Source organism: Alexandromys fortis, unplaced genomic scaffold (genome assembly GCF_014885135.2).
Source record: "Alexandromys fortis isolate MF-2015 unplaced genomic scaffold, M_Fortis_MF-2015_v1.1 scaffold_0, whole genome shotgun sequence".
In the NCBI taxonomy this organism is placed as follows: Eukaryota; Metazoa; Chordata; class Mammalia; order Rodentia; family Cricetidae; genus Alexandromys; species Alexandromys fortis.
The window spans coordinates 4582456-4596110 of NW_026067949.1; the positions used below are offsets into that span (position 1 = coordinate 4582456).

At 43.5% G+C, this 13655-nt stretch overlaps 2 protein-coding genes and 1 non-coding gene across 7 annotated transcripts in view; 2 read left to right on the plus strand and 1 right to left on the minus strand.

Moving 5' to 3' along the window:
- Cd38 (CD38 molecule) overlaps nt 1-13655 on the plus strand; it is a 54700-nt gene that overhangs the window by 32753 nt on the left and 8292 nt on the right. Inside the window, exons 5-8 of one of the 5 annotated variants that reach the window (XR_007593225.1) lie at nt 1437-1510; nt 3510-3602; nt 3916-4002; nt 6003-6438. Coding sequence is in view for 4 of the 5 variants with exons in the window: in XM_050150106.1 (XP_050006063.1) it covers nt 1437-1510; nt 3510-3602; nt 3916-4002; nt 6003-6066 (318 nt within the window). In the remaining variant the exon portion in view is untranslated. Of the gene's footprint in view, nt 1-1436; nt 1511-3509; nt 3603-3915; nt 4003-6002; nt 7721-13655 lie in introns of those variants that run through there. The other 4 variants (XM_050150106.1, XM_050150108.1, XM_050150107.1 and 1 more) reach the window with 4 other exon arrangements.
- Nucleotides 4845-4955, minus strand: LOC126506626 (U6 spliceosomal RNA). Its single transcript, XR_007593281.1, has one exon. It is a non-coding gene; the product is annotated as a U6 spliceosomal RNA (small nuclear RNA).
- On the plus strand, nt 9156-10873 carry LOC126506471 (DNA-(apurinic or apyrimidinic site) endonuclease 2-like). Its single transcript, XM_050150091.1, has one exon. The coding sequence runs from the start codon at nt 9156-9158 to the stop codon at nt 10704-10706; it is 1551 nt and encodes a 516-aa protein (XP_050006048.1). The 3' UTR covers nt 10707-10873.

Consider the following 13655-nt stretch of genomic DNA (forward strand, 5'->3'; position numbering starts at 1 on the left):
TATATATAGTTTTCTTGTACTCCCATTTCAACCCTTGGTACTAAGAGTTAAATGGTGAGGGCAACTGAAGGGACCCTGACTTCTGAGACTCTGCAGCACGATCACCTTGATCCTTGCCTCATGGAAAAAGGCAAACAGTCTAGTCCCTATCTTTGACAGTAAAGATGGTTCTTCTTATGGGTTTGAATCTTCAGGTCATCTTGCTGCTAAGTCATGTGACCTTGAGGTCAGCTGAGCCAAGCTTTCCTTGTGTCAGGGGACTCATGAAAATTCTACCTTGTGGGGTCCAGTGCTCTTCTGGGTCAGTGTTTAATGACAATTCGTCAGTGTTAGGGGTGCCCATCTGCTAATCTCCCTCTGTAGCAAGACAAGCACCAATGGACTTCATAATTCCTCTCCGGATCACTCAGTGGTGTAGAAGTCACCTGCAGAATAATGTCAATTTCCTCAACTGCATACACGGCCTTCCGTGAACTGACTTTTCAGCATCCACTGATGCTTCCCCGACAAACACCACTGCTTTCTGAAACCTACAGCCCTTTCCTGTCACAGCTTCATTTGAATCCCACCTAGTCTTTGGGATGGGGATTTTGTCTCCTCTACGGTGCTTCCTCATTCTTTCCTAATCGCTAGTACAAAGTATCGTCCTTTTTCCTGCCATCTTTTCTTTCCTTGGAATTTTACTGAGCAAAACGTCCCCTCCGCCATATACCCAGGTATAGATCACTAAAGACTCTAGAAGATCCTGGGAAGCCAAGCTCTTGTTTCTCACAGAGCTCTTCTTACTGATGGCTAAAGCTGTTCTACCCATTGCTACAATGAAATGTATTAGATACTGTGCACAAATGTCACTGAAGGAGACCTGGGTCCCAGAGGTCTTGGTCTGTCTTCAGAGGAAGCGTCACAGTACTCCAATCACATGATTCACTCCAGTTCTTAATGAATTTTCCAGATGAAAGTTGGTTGCTTGAGGAAATAAAACTCTCTCCATTCAAAGGCCAGCCTGGTCTACAGAGTGAGTTCTTCAGGCCATCTCCTTTTTCTCTTGGTGTCTTTTTTAGAGCCTTGGGGTCATTGGCTCTTACCTAAGTTTCTCTTTCCACAGTGTTCCATTTCCCTTTCTCCTAAATTGTCCATCTTGCTTCTGCTAAATAAGGTGTAGCCTCTACAGTACATGACACCAGTTGAGTGCCTTCATTTCCTTCCTCTAGAGATACTCTGTTTCTCACTCTAGACTTTTAACTTCCACATCATTTACAGACTAGCAAGGTTGCATCAAGAACTCATGCAAAGCAAATGTTTCCAATGTGTTAGACTATAGGATAGATTTACCATTCCTGGGCTGAAAGTGTAGGGGCTATTTTCTCCCTCCTAGCTAATATACGCACTCTTTTGAATGGAATTACTGGAGAATAATGATGGACTTCTTTTTTAAGTTTGCAGAAACTGCCTGTGGTGTGGTCCAAGTGATGCTCAATGGGTCTCTCAGTGAACCATTTTACAAAAACAGGTACTTCTTTCCTTTCCTTGTAGCCTGTTTACAAGGGTTGGTTATCTCAGTTACCATAGTTATATGGTGTTTCATTTGTAGTTTAATAAATAAAGATTGCCTGAGGATCAGAAAAGTAAAACAACCACCCTGGCCAGTCTTACAGACCAGGCAGCAATGACACATACCTTTAATCCCAGTAGCCACAATCTACTGCCACAATACACCTTTAATCTCAGTAGCTACACTAGCTTGCCATAGAAACCAGGTGGTAGTGGTACACACCCTTAATCCAAGACATAGCGAGGGTTATAAAATGGGAGGAGACAGTCCTCAGTTTTAGTCTCAATCTGAGGTTTCCTAGAAGCAGGATCACCATTTTTGGGCAGAGGTTTGAGATAAGACCCAGTGGCTGGCTGCTTCACATTTCTGTCTTCAGGTTGAACCCCAATATCTGTCTCTGAGTTTTTATTAATCATGCTTCACATAGTCGCCTTTCTGACATAGCATTCCTCAAAAGAATGTGCCTTTCTTTCATTCCCAAAGAGCTGATCTTAAAAAAGGAGTTTTTGTATTCTCAGAAGATGTTTTCTCTTCCTGGGTTAATGTTTGCTCTGATTTCTCCTTTGTCTGAAATCCTCCACTGTTCCTAAAGGCCATTAAATGGTTAGCAGCTACTGCTCTTCGCTTTCTGAGGTCTCACATAGTCTTCTCAGCTCTCTTCCCCCCTCGCATTCTGTCCTCCCATTTCACCCATACTGTCTGGCCTGCCTCCCCACTTCTACCTGTCTGCATCCCCACCATTCAGGAATAATGGCTCACTTGTCTCTCCAGTTCAGCAGCAGAGGTGTCCTGGGGCATCAGAAGCCATGCTGGGCTCTGCTCTTCACTGTCAGTGTCTGCAGCACTGTCAGCAAAGCACTAATGATTTAACAGGGTGGACACCAGAGGTCATCGCACACACCCTGTGTGACCTTGGGCAGGCAGCTAACCCCTGGGAGTCCCTGTGTGCATAAGTGATAAGGTGAAGATGTTATAGAGCTAAACCAAGAGAGAGTTCCAGGGCTAATGAAAACTCCCCATGGCATATCAGCTATTATTTTCTCATTTATTCCTCAGGACTGAATTGGCCCGCCCTCAAGCCTCCCGTCCCAGGCCTCCTTCTCATCTTAGTTTCTATCATGTCAATGGCCTTTGTTCTCTAATTTTTCTCTGATAAAAATACTTCTGAAGAGCCGGGCAATGGTGGTGCACGCCTTTAACCCCAGCACTCAGGAGGCAGAGGCAGGCGGATCTCTGTGAGTTTGAGGCCAGCCTGGTCTACAAGAGCTAGTTCCAGGACAGGAACCAAAAAGCTACGGAGAAACCTTGTCTCAAAAAATCAAAAAAATACTTCTGAAGATGGAAGCATGTATTAATTTTTTTCTGGGCACTCTAGGTACCCCTTGTTAATTGTTCCTCTCTTCTGTTTCAATATTTAATTTTACAAAGCAACATTAACTCTTTTGTCTTCTTCTAACCCTCGTTTCCTATGGGTTTTGGGTGAAGACGCTAGCTAGCACTCAGAATCTTGTCATCTGATATTAGAGAGCTAAGTCCCTGCCACAGGGAAGGTAGCTGTCCACACTAACAAGGACGAATCTAAAAAGGCATCGGTGAGCAGATTCTGTGGTTGCAAGCAGCTCTCTGGTAGTGCTAGTTTAAGTATCTCATATGTATTAATCAGCACCGAAGTATAGTTAAAATCTCATCTGGGCTGGGCAATGGAGACGCAAGCCTTTGATCCTAGCATGGGAGGCAGAGGCAGGTGATCTTGGTGAGTTCCAGGACAGCCAGAGTTGTAACACAGAGAAACCCTGTCTTGAAAAAAGAAAAATCTTATCTTGAAATCTGGAATCCAAGAGTCATGTCAAATGGGGAAAGGTAGGAGGCGAGATATGTTCTGCTCAATGGTGTCCAGCTGGGTGAGTTCTGACAGCTGACCTGGGATCAAGGATGTTCTTTATCTCTTCTGTTTTAGTACCTTTGGAAGTGTGGAAGTCCTTAATCTGGACCCAAATAAGGTTCATAAACTCCAGGCCTGGGTGATGCATAACATCGAAGCAGGTTCCAGGTATGTCACTGTCTGTAGCAGACTGATAGTCTCTGAGTCAGCCTGTGAAGAAGTGCAAGGTCACGAGAGCACAGCGGGGACAGACCTGCATGCTCACTCTGCTCTGAGTCCTCCTTCTAAGGTCTTAATTCTGTCTTCACAAAGGACAGTGCCGGCTTCCCACCTCTGCTCCTGCTGACCTGAGAACCCAAGAGGTGGACCTCTGATGCACCTCTACTCATTGCTGTTCCCAGGAGCAGTTATGCAGAGGAAGTCAGACACTCAGAGGGTCTTTGAAAGATCATATTACTTGAATATTTTCTTTCTTCCCTAGTAACTCATGCTCAGGATCCTCCATAAACGAACTGAAGCTGATTGTGCAAAAAAGGAATATTGCATTTTCCTGCCACGATAACTACAGGTAATTGATTTCTTTTATTTTTTAAGATTTGTTTATTAATGTAAACAGTATTTTGCAGGCATGTGTGTCTGCAGGCCAGAAGAGGGAGCCCGATATTACTAGAGATAGATGTAAGCCACCATGTGGCTTGTGAGAATTGAACTCAGGACCTCTATAAGAGCAACCAGTGCTTTTTACCTCTGAGCTATCTATCCAACCCTCTAAATATTTTATCTTTTAATGTATGAGTATTTTGCTTGCATCCATGTCTGTGAATGACATTTGTGTCTGGAGGCTGAAGAGGGCATTGGGTCCCTAGAGCTGGAATTACAGTTGTGAGTCACCATGTGAGAGTCTGACATTGAACATGGATCCTCTGGAAGACCAGTCAGTGCTCTTAATCACCGAGCCATATATCCAGGCCAGTAAATGATTTCTTGTGAACAAAACAGCTGTGTGACCTGAGCAGGCTTCAGCAATGCCTCTCAGGCCTTGGTGGCATATGATATGTGATGGCTTCTGCTGTGCCACCAAACCTAGCTTGTCTCCCTAGCCAATGGCTTCACTCTGGCTGCCTGGCCATTCATCCTCTTCCTCCATTCGCCAGCCCTAAGCAGTGACTTGCCCCAGATGCTGACTGACGCTCGGAGGACACACTTCATGCTTTACTACTGGGCTTCAGGGGAACAGAAACATGCCTGGCCAAGACTTTTCTCCCAAGTTTTAAGATTCCGTGACTGGCTATAAATTTGCATGTGAAATCTCCTTGGTTAGATTCAAACACAAATGCCTATTATTTGGTAAATTTCCACACAGCAGTCTACAAAGACTTATTTTTTCTAGATTAAAACCAAAACCAATGTAAATTTTTTTTAATTGAATGCGTCACAATTTGTGTGTCATCTCCCGTAAGGGTCATGCTAATCTTCTCTGTATTGTTCCAGTTTTAGTGTCAGTACTACTGAAGTGAGCACCTAATTCTTAACAGAAGTTTACTGTTAACCTATGGGCTGCTATGTATCTTTAAAGTCACCTGTAACTCCAAAACTGGGGGGTCCCCTCATTGTTTTTGACTGGTTACAACCAATGATATGGACAGGGACAACCAGCCACTTTCTACAGAGTGAGCAGGACTTTTGAAGCTTTCCCATGAGGAGCAGCTTCAACCAAGACCAAAGCCCAGAGAAAAGGCTCTGTGGTGTACGCACCGGCTGAAGAGGCAGAGTAATTCTATTCCTCTTTACGTCGCCTATCATACCTCAAAGGCAGATTTAAAGGATGGGTGGCTCATGTCCCAGATGACCTGAATTTCCCATCAATCAAGCTGGCTCTTCTTTGGAAACTGCCAGGAAAAAAAAAAATCAACATGCTGCAGAAGTTAAATGAAAAAAAAAAAAAAGCAGAAGAAAAGATCAGCTATAAAAGAAACTCCGTAGACAGCTGATGTTTTGTACGGGACAGAGTGCTGGCAGGCTGGAGGGGGTTGCGGAACATAGACTCCGTGGTTTTGTGAGCTCACATTTATGAAAATGACAGTCCTTTAAATTTACCAGTTAGATACTAAAGTGTGCAACGTGTAGAGGAAGCGTGCCCCTCTGACCGCATCCATACCTCTTAAGGACAGTCCCTGAGTTCTGTGCTGTCTCTTGCTTTCCCCCAGAAGTCATCAGGCAGCTCCCTAACTGGGGAAGGCAGAATCCTCAGGAATGTGGGCGGGCCTGCTCTCTGTGGCCACATCTGCTGTCTCGTGATCATCAGTCTCTTTCCTCTTAAAGTTTTGTTACATTTATGTTTATTTACTGTATGTATGTACATCTGCACATGTGTGCACATACCATAGCTTTCATGCGAGCGTCTGAAGACAACTTGGAGGAATCAGGGCTTTGTTCCACCACATGGACTCTGGAGATCAAGCTCTCCGGTCATCGGGCATGGCACGGCAGTGAGTCCCTTTACCCCATGACCCATCTTGCCAGTCCTCAACCTGTCCCTTGATTTCCTTTCTTACTTCTCTCCCACAGGCCTGTCAGGTTTGTTCAGTGTGTAAAGAACCCTGAGCATCCGTCATGCCATTTTGGCATGTGATTTGGTTTCTGGTCAAGATGAGAGTCTCTCGGAAACTACACTGGCACACAGCCGGAGCTACCAGAGAGTGCACTCTTGTATAATGCCAGCACTGGAGATGGAAGGACTTCCTAACAAAGTTGGGCAGTGTTACATGATCGGTTTAGTTCTTACTGTATACTACTCAAGAAAAAAAAACTACTCCATGAAACAGATCTAAACTTGTATATTGTTATTTCACGTTAATTTTCTCATGTGGTGCTGTATTTTGTTCATATATTGTTAACTCACTTTTTTTTTCTCTCTTTTAATGAAACTGAGAAGCAAACCCAAGAACTTTCACACACGGTAGTTAAGCCTGTATACCATTGAGCTCCATCTTCGGCACAGCTGGTAATATCATTTTTATTGAACAATTGACAATCCACGGGGGAGCAGGAGGAGTGGGTGGGAGGACTGTGGAATGAGAATAAATAATAAATAAATAGGCAATCAAACCTCCCCTGTCAAAATGGACAAAGAAAATGAAATGTCAAGTTTTTCAAATGAATGGCCTTATTTTTTTTCAATGTTTCTGAATTTTTCCTACAAATATTCAAATGGTAAACCTGAGGTCATGGGTTATTACGGGGAAGGTGTTCTGTGGGAACTTGAATATGCTTGCTGTTTTAATCTTTCACCCTTCCAACATGTGCCAATAAGTTTGACTATTGTTTTCCTTTTTAAAAAAAAATGAGATAATGGAGCTTAGAGAGGTTATCAACGTTCCTAAAGTCACATTCTGGGGATCATGATTAGAGCTGGTGCTGACTCCGGTCTTTCAAACTTCACAACATATGATATTTCTTCTTTTGTAGGCCTTTATCACCAAATTGATAGTAGCCTGTATTATTGTTCAGAGAATGTTGTTGTACTAAATTGAATGTAATAGAATTGGAAATGTGATTGTTTTGTTTTGTTTCTTGGGACAGGGCTTCTCTGAGTAACAGTCATGGCCCCTGAAACTCACTCTGAAGACCAGGCCGGCATTGAACTCACAGAGAACTGCCTGCCTCTGCCTCTCGAGTGCTGAGATAGATAAAAGGCGTGTGCCACCACTGCCCAGCCTGAAATGTGAATTTTATGGACACTTTCAAAACTAATTCATTGCATCCTATTTCCTTTCCTGCTCATACTTGGTGCCCTTTATAGGTAGTAAAATATTTTTGTTGAACTATTGAGTTAGTGAGCCAGATGGTGGTAGCACATACTTGTAATCCCAGCACTTGGAAGGCAGGGACAGAAAGATCTCTGAGTTGCAGGTCTACTAGTCTACATAGTGAGTTCTAGAACAGCCAGGACTGTAACACAGAGAAACCCTGTCTCAAAACAAACAAACAAACAAAACAAAACAAAACAAACAAAAAAAAACAAAACAAAACAGAAAAACAAAAAACCATCACCAACAACAACCCCCCCCCAAAAAAAAATGAAACAAAAAAATATTGAGTTAAACTACATTTGTTGTTGATATTGGCAATTTGTTTTCTATCCTTTTTTTCTTAGATTAGCCTTGCTTTGGGATTACTAATTGTTGCTGCTGTTTTCAAACCTACAATTTTTAGCTTTCTTTCTTTATTTTGTCTAATTGTGCTTTTTTTCCTCTATTTTTAGAAATACAAAAATGTCTTATTTCTTCTAGCTTCCTTGGCTATCTTTGTTCAACTGTTTTGAGACAGATGCTTAGATCATTGATATCGCAGCCTGTTTTCTTTTCTTACACAAGTATTTTAGTGCTGGGGGTTTTCCTCTGAGTCCCACTTTTGCTGCAGCACTGAAGTTCTCTGTATGCCTGTATTGGTTGCCATTCAGTTTAAAATCATTCCTGGTTCCACTGTTATTTAGAAAAGCATTATTTACTTCTCAACATCCAGAGAATATTTTTAGCTTGTCTTTAAAAATAAGTGTATTTTGTAGATATCAATAAAACTAAGTTTTTACAGCCTCAAAGAATTTGTTTCGTTTATTGAAAATAGCATAAATGTTGGAGACAGGCACTGCCCAAGTCCCAAAGAGAGACTCTCTCAAAAATCAAGGTGGAAGGTATATAAGGGATGACAACTGAGCTTTTTCTGTAGCCTTTTCATGTATGAATACACATGAACCGGCACACATACACACAGAGAGAGAAAGAGAGAAGTATGGTAATAGACTATATAATGAAAATGGGCAATATGTCATAAAGCCTTGACAAATTTGTATTGCATTAGTCAGGATACATACATTCTCGTAAATCCCATACAAACACACACACACACACACACACACACACACACACACACGGGATTTGTTAAAATAGCATGGCTTACAGGCTGTGGTTCAGATAGTCCAACAGGGATTCACATTGGTTCCCCGCTTTCAAGTAGCTCCTACGACAGAATTTCCTCAGAACCAGATCTGTGCCAGTGAAGCCTGCAGCCTAGAGCTTTTACACGAGACTCTTCTGCTTCACTGTGGAGAGTGGTTACCAGATTCAGGTTTCACTAATGTTCTTGCTCACGAACATACGTTGGAAGTGGCTGCTTGTGTCAGGAACTAATTGGCCTTCACATCCCCTCCAAGATGACGTGGATAGTGTAGAAATCAACTTGTAAGGCAAGCCCATGAAGACTCCTCTGAGGTCAAGTTTTAAACCAGTGGAAATCTAGAGGAGACAAACCACAAGGTTTTCATATGGTGCTGAAGAGGGCCCTTGGGGCAGGGGTACAGAGATGGCTTGGGGCTAGGGTGTTCCTTCTTCTTCCCCCACCTTTCATCACCATAGCACAGAACCTTGAATCTGTTCTCTTTGTAGTTCTAACTTTGAGCATCTAGACCATTGACCCTGCAGCCATTTCCAGCCCTAAGGGCTTGATGTCACCAGCATATACAACCCGGTTTTCCTTCCTCGTTGGAATCTGTTCTCACCATAGTTCATCTCTCACCAAAGAGAACTGAACTTGAAGCCCCCGCAAGCAGTCCGGTACTTTGGGGGCTAAGAACACCTGCGCAAATGCACGAGGAAGGTGGGAGCCAGTTAACTTCCGGATAAAAGTCTGACTATGCCTATACATACAGTCGGTGAAACCAAAATGTTGCGCGTGGTAAGCTGGAATATCAACGGGATCCGGAGGTCCCTGCAAGCTCTGGGATGCCAGGTACCCGGTAACTGTTCAACAGTCTTGCGGCAGGTTTTGGAAGAGCTAGATGCGGATATTGTCTGTCTCCAGGAGACCAAAGTGACCAGAGACGCACTGATGGAGCCCCTGGCTGTCGTTGAGGGCTATAATTCCTATTTCAGCTTCAGCCGCGGCCCGAGTGGCTATTCTGGCGTAGCCACTTTCTGTAAGGACAGTGCTACCCCAGTGGCTGCTGAAGAAGGCCTGAGTGGTCTGTTTGCCACCCTGAATGGGGATATTGGTTGCTATGGAAACATGACTGAGTTCACCCAAGAGCAGCTCCGGGCTCTGGATAGTGAGGGCCGGGCTCTCCTGACACAGCATAAGATCTGCACGTGGGAAGGGAAGGAGAAGCCCTTGACCCTGATCAACGTGTACTGCCCATATGCGAATCCTGGGAGGCCTGAGCGGCTGACCTTTAAGATGCGTTTCTATCGCCTGCTGCAGATCAGGGCAGAAGCGCTCCTGGCAGCTGGCTGCCATGTTATAATCCTGGGGGACCTGAATACAGCCCACCGCCCCATTGACCACTGTGATGCTGGAAATCTAGAGTGCTTCGAAGAAGACCCAGGGCGTAAGTGGATGGATGGCTTGGTCGGTGGGGAGTACCAGGCTGAGTCCCATATAGGGTCTTTTATAGACAGCTACCGTTATTTCTATCCAAAACAGGAGAGAGCCTTCACCTGCTGGTCAGTGATCACTGGTGCCCGCCGTCTCAACTATGGTACCAGACTTGACTATGTACTGGGAGACCGGACTCTAATCGTAGACACTTTCCAAGATGCCTTCCTGCTTCCTCAAGTTATGGGCTCTGACCACTGCCCTGTGGGAGCTGTCTTGAATGTGTCCTGTGTACCAGCAAAACAGTGTCCAGCTCTGTGCACCCGTTTCCTCCCTGAGTTTGCAGGTACCCAGCTCAAGATTCTTGGCTTCCTAGTTCCTCGTGAACAAGCACTCAAGCGGGGGCAGCCAGTCCTGCAGCCCAGCAATCAAGCCCAGGTCCAGAAACAGCAAAAAACACAGGCCCATAGGCATTCATCCAGGCCTCCAAAACGTCAAAGTGGCTCCAGAAGACGCCAGAAAGACCTGATGAGTTATTTTCAACCTTCTGCTAGCCTTTCGCAAACTTCTAATGTAGAACTACCTAGGCTGCCTCTGGTGACCAGACTTCTTACCCCAAAGTCTCCAGAAGAGGATATGACAACCACAATGGTGGATGAGCAAGCCAAGGGTTCTGAGGTCAAAGACGAGAAGGAGGTACAGACCTCGTTCTGGAAATCTGTGCTGAGTGGGCCCTCACCCGCACCCCTCTGCAGAGGCCACAGGGAGCCATGTGTGATGCGGATTGTGAAAAAACCAGGACCCAACCTGGGCCGCCATTTCTATGTGTGTGCCAGGCCACAAGGTCCTCCTAATGACCCCTCATCAAGCTGCAACTTCTTCCTCTGGAGCAGGACCAGCTGAACCAACTGAGGCCTGGGGATGTCTGGCCTGGTCATCCATGCGCAGGGTCTGACGCCAGGTCTCCACCTCCTAAGTTGCCTTCTCCCCTGAGGGTTGCTTCCTTCCTTCCTTCCTTCCTTCCTTCCTTCCTTCCTTCCTTCCTTCCTTCCTTCCTTCCTTCCTTCCTTCCTCCTCCTCCTTCCTTCCTTCCTTCCTTCCTTCCTTTGCTTTCTTTTCTCCATTCCCTGCCCTAGCTTCTCTTCTCCCCTAAGACATTCCTCTTTTCACTCCTCCCTTCCTTCCTCTTTGTCCATACAATAACCAACCTCCCAGAAAGTTGTAATGTTAAACCCTGATGCCCTCCATGTGCAGTGTATTTGTTCATAAACAAAGTTTGTGCTAATTTTCAGTGATACAAATAAGAGTGTCTTTGGTTTGAGAACCAAGCAATGGTGTATCTGTTCTCTATGAAGAAAATTCACCTACACCCCTCTAAGGATATTGTACAATGACATAACAACGTGTGTGCTTCTTGCCAAAAGACACAAATGTGAGACCACAGTTAAACACTTGATGCAAAGAGCAGACCACCAGAGAAGAGAAAACGATCAGTTATTGTACTAGGCACTCCACACAGTGCAAATGTCAGTCACCTCTTTCGCAACAGCAGGAGGTCAAGAAACAGCTTTGGGAGTCACCCAGGCAAAGATAATATCCCCAGTTAGTCCACTATGCAAGGGTGAGGAAAAGATTCTTTGTTTGCCTTCTAGACAATGAAAGATCCTTCAGTGCTAGAATGACTATGTCTGGAAATAGAATTAAAAGAGGTGAGCAGCGTGCAATGGACGGTCCTGATACTTGATTGCTATTTCAGTCTCAAACTCATTGCATAGATCTGTCTGATGTGAAGACGTGATATAAATTACTTCTTAGAATAACCTCTAATTTGCCTTTTAAAATGGCAGTCACAGTAATACCCAATGTCATGGTCAGCTTCAAGTGTCAACTTGACACAGCCTGTAGTCATTTAAGAGAGGGGATAACTTTAGTCAAGGAGCTGTGGGTATATCTGTGGGGATTGTCTTGATCAATAATTGGGTCTACCCCACTGCAGGCAGCACTATTTCTTATGCAGATGGTCCTGAAATATGTAAAAAAAAATCTAACTTAGCATAAACCTGTTTATGAGCTAGCAAGCAGTGTCCCATGTGGCTCCTGCCATAGCTCTTTGCCTGAGAAGTGAGTTCCTTTGTTGAAGGTAATGCTGCTTGGAATAGCAAGTTCCTGCCTTGAGCTCCTGCCTTGACCTCCCTCTGACTGGAACTGTGAGCTAAAATAACCTCCCCCCCCAAATCATTTTTGGCCAGAGTATTTCATTACAGCAACAGAAAGGAAAGTAGAACGTCTACCTGTTGCATTGTTTTACCCATTGTTTCTCCCAGCATTCAGTTTAGTTTTCCCCACCTAGCTCTACTATGCCCTATCACATATGTGTAGGAAGAAATGTGTAAAAATTTTATGAACTGCTTAATTGACACTTGTAGAAACACTTTCAGTTCTGGTTTTCAGAAGGGTGTTCGTGTTTGTGTTTGTTCTGGAGAAAACCCCTCATCAAGCAAGCTTCAATTAGACCTTGATACCTTAGTGTAGTAGGAGGCTGCTCATTTGTTTCCTGACTCTCAGACTCAAAATAATCACACTGAAACTACATTATTTAAATTGCTGCTTGGCAAGTCACTTAAGCATATTGCTAGATATCTCGTATATTCTTGGTTAACCCATTTCTATCAATCTGTGTATCATAACATGGCTATGGCTTACCAGCAAGGTTCCATCCAGTGTCTGTCTCTGGTGAGGCTACATGGCTTCTCTTGACTCCACCTTCTTTCTCCCAGCATTCAGTTTAGTTTTCCCCACTTAGCTCTACTATACCCTATCACAAGCTAAAGCAGCTTCTTGATTCACTAACCAATAAAAGCAATGCAAGTGCAGGATGACTTCCCACACCATTTTCCATTTTCTGTTTAAATAAAAAGGTAGGTTTTAACTTTAACATAGTAAAATTGCATATAACAAAACAGGTATTAAATAAGAATTACAGTTACAACTTTATATCTACTTTATCTTTTATCATAACTAAGGAAAACTATAACTATATAGCTATCTATTTTTCAACTCCATCAAAGACCACAGAATAATATAATACTACCTAAGTTAGCAGGAAGTGCATTGTAAGCGACTTCAAAAACTCTAGAACTGACAGAGACATCATGCTCCATAGACAGTCACCCAAAGTTTTTCTGTATCATTGGAGCATTCATCTTCAGCCTATAGGCCCATAGTATCCAAAAGACTTTCCCATGAAGCAGGAAATCAGATAGACAGTTTCACCTATATCGGCAGTTTGTCAGTCATCTTCTTCTGTGTCCTGCAGAATGTTTGGCAGACTCTTTCATAAACTAGGAACCCCAAAGGACTGCCTCACCTTCTTTAGGCAGGTTCAGTAGTCATTTTTCTGTGGATTCTGCAAGTCCAGTCAAGCAGTTCAAGCAAGAGCAGTTTCTTGCCCAAATGAATAACAAACTCCATGAGGAGCCTCTTCAATGATCATCATTCTCTTGAAGTAGATTGGTGCTTACTGCGTCTCATTGTCATGAAAAGTCCTAAGTTCTTAAAACATTTTAAGTGCCATTTTCTGTTAGTCTTTGAAAGATTTGAAGAATATCTATCCATCTGAAATATATCTCTGTATCTAGAAAACCTAACTAACATGACTACAAGCTTGATTATTATAGATGACTATTAACCTGTATTTCTTAATTATACATTACATTTCCAAATGAGCTGCACAAACCTTAACCAAGAGCAGAAATGCACATATAACAAAATTGATCTTAAATTTGTATCAATAAACCAAGATTCATACCAATGTAAAATATTAATCTCTATGTCATATCCCCCTTTAAATGT

Coding starts and splice junctions, on each gene's coding strand:
- LOC126506471 (XM_050150091.1), top strand. CDS start 9,156: ATGTTGCGCGTGGTAAGCTGGAATATCAACGGGATCCGGAGGTCCCTG.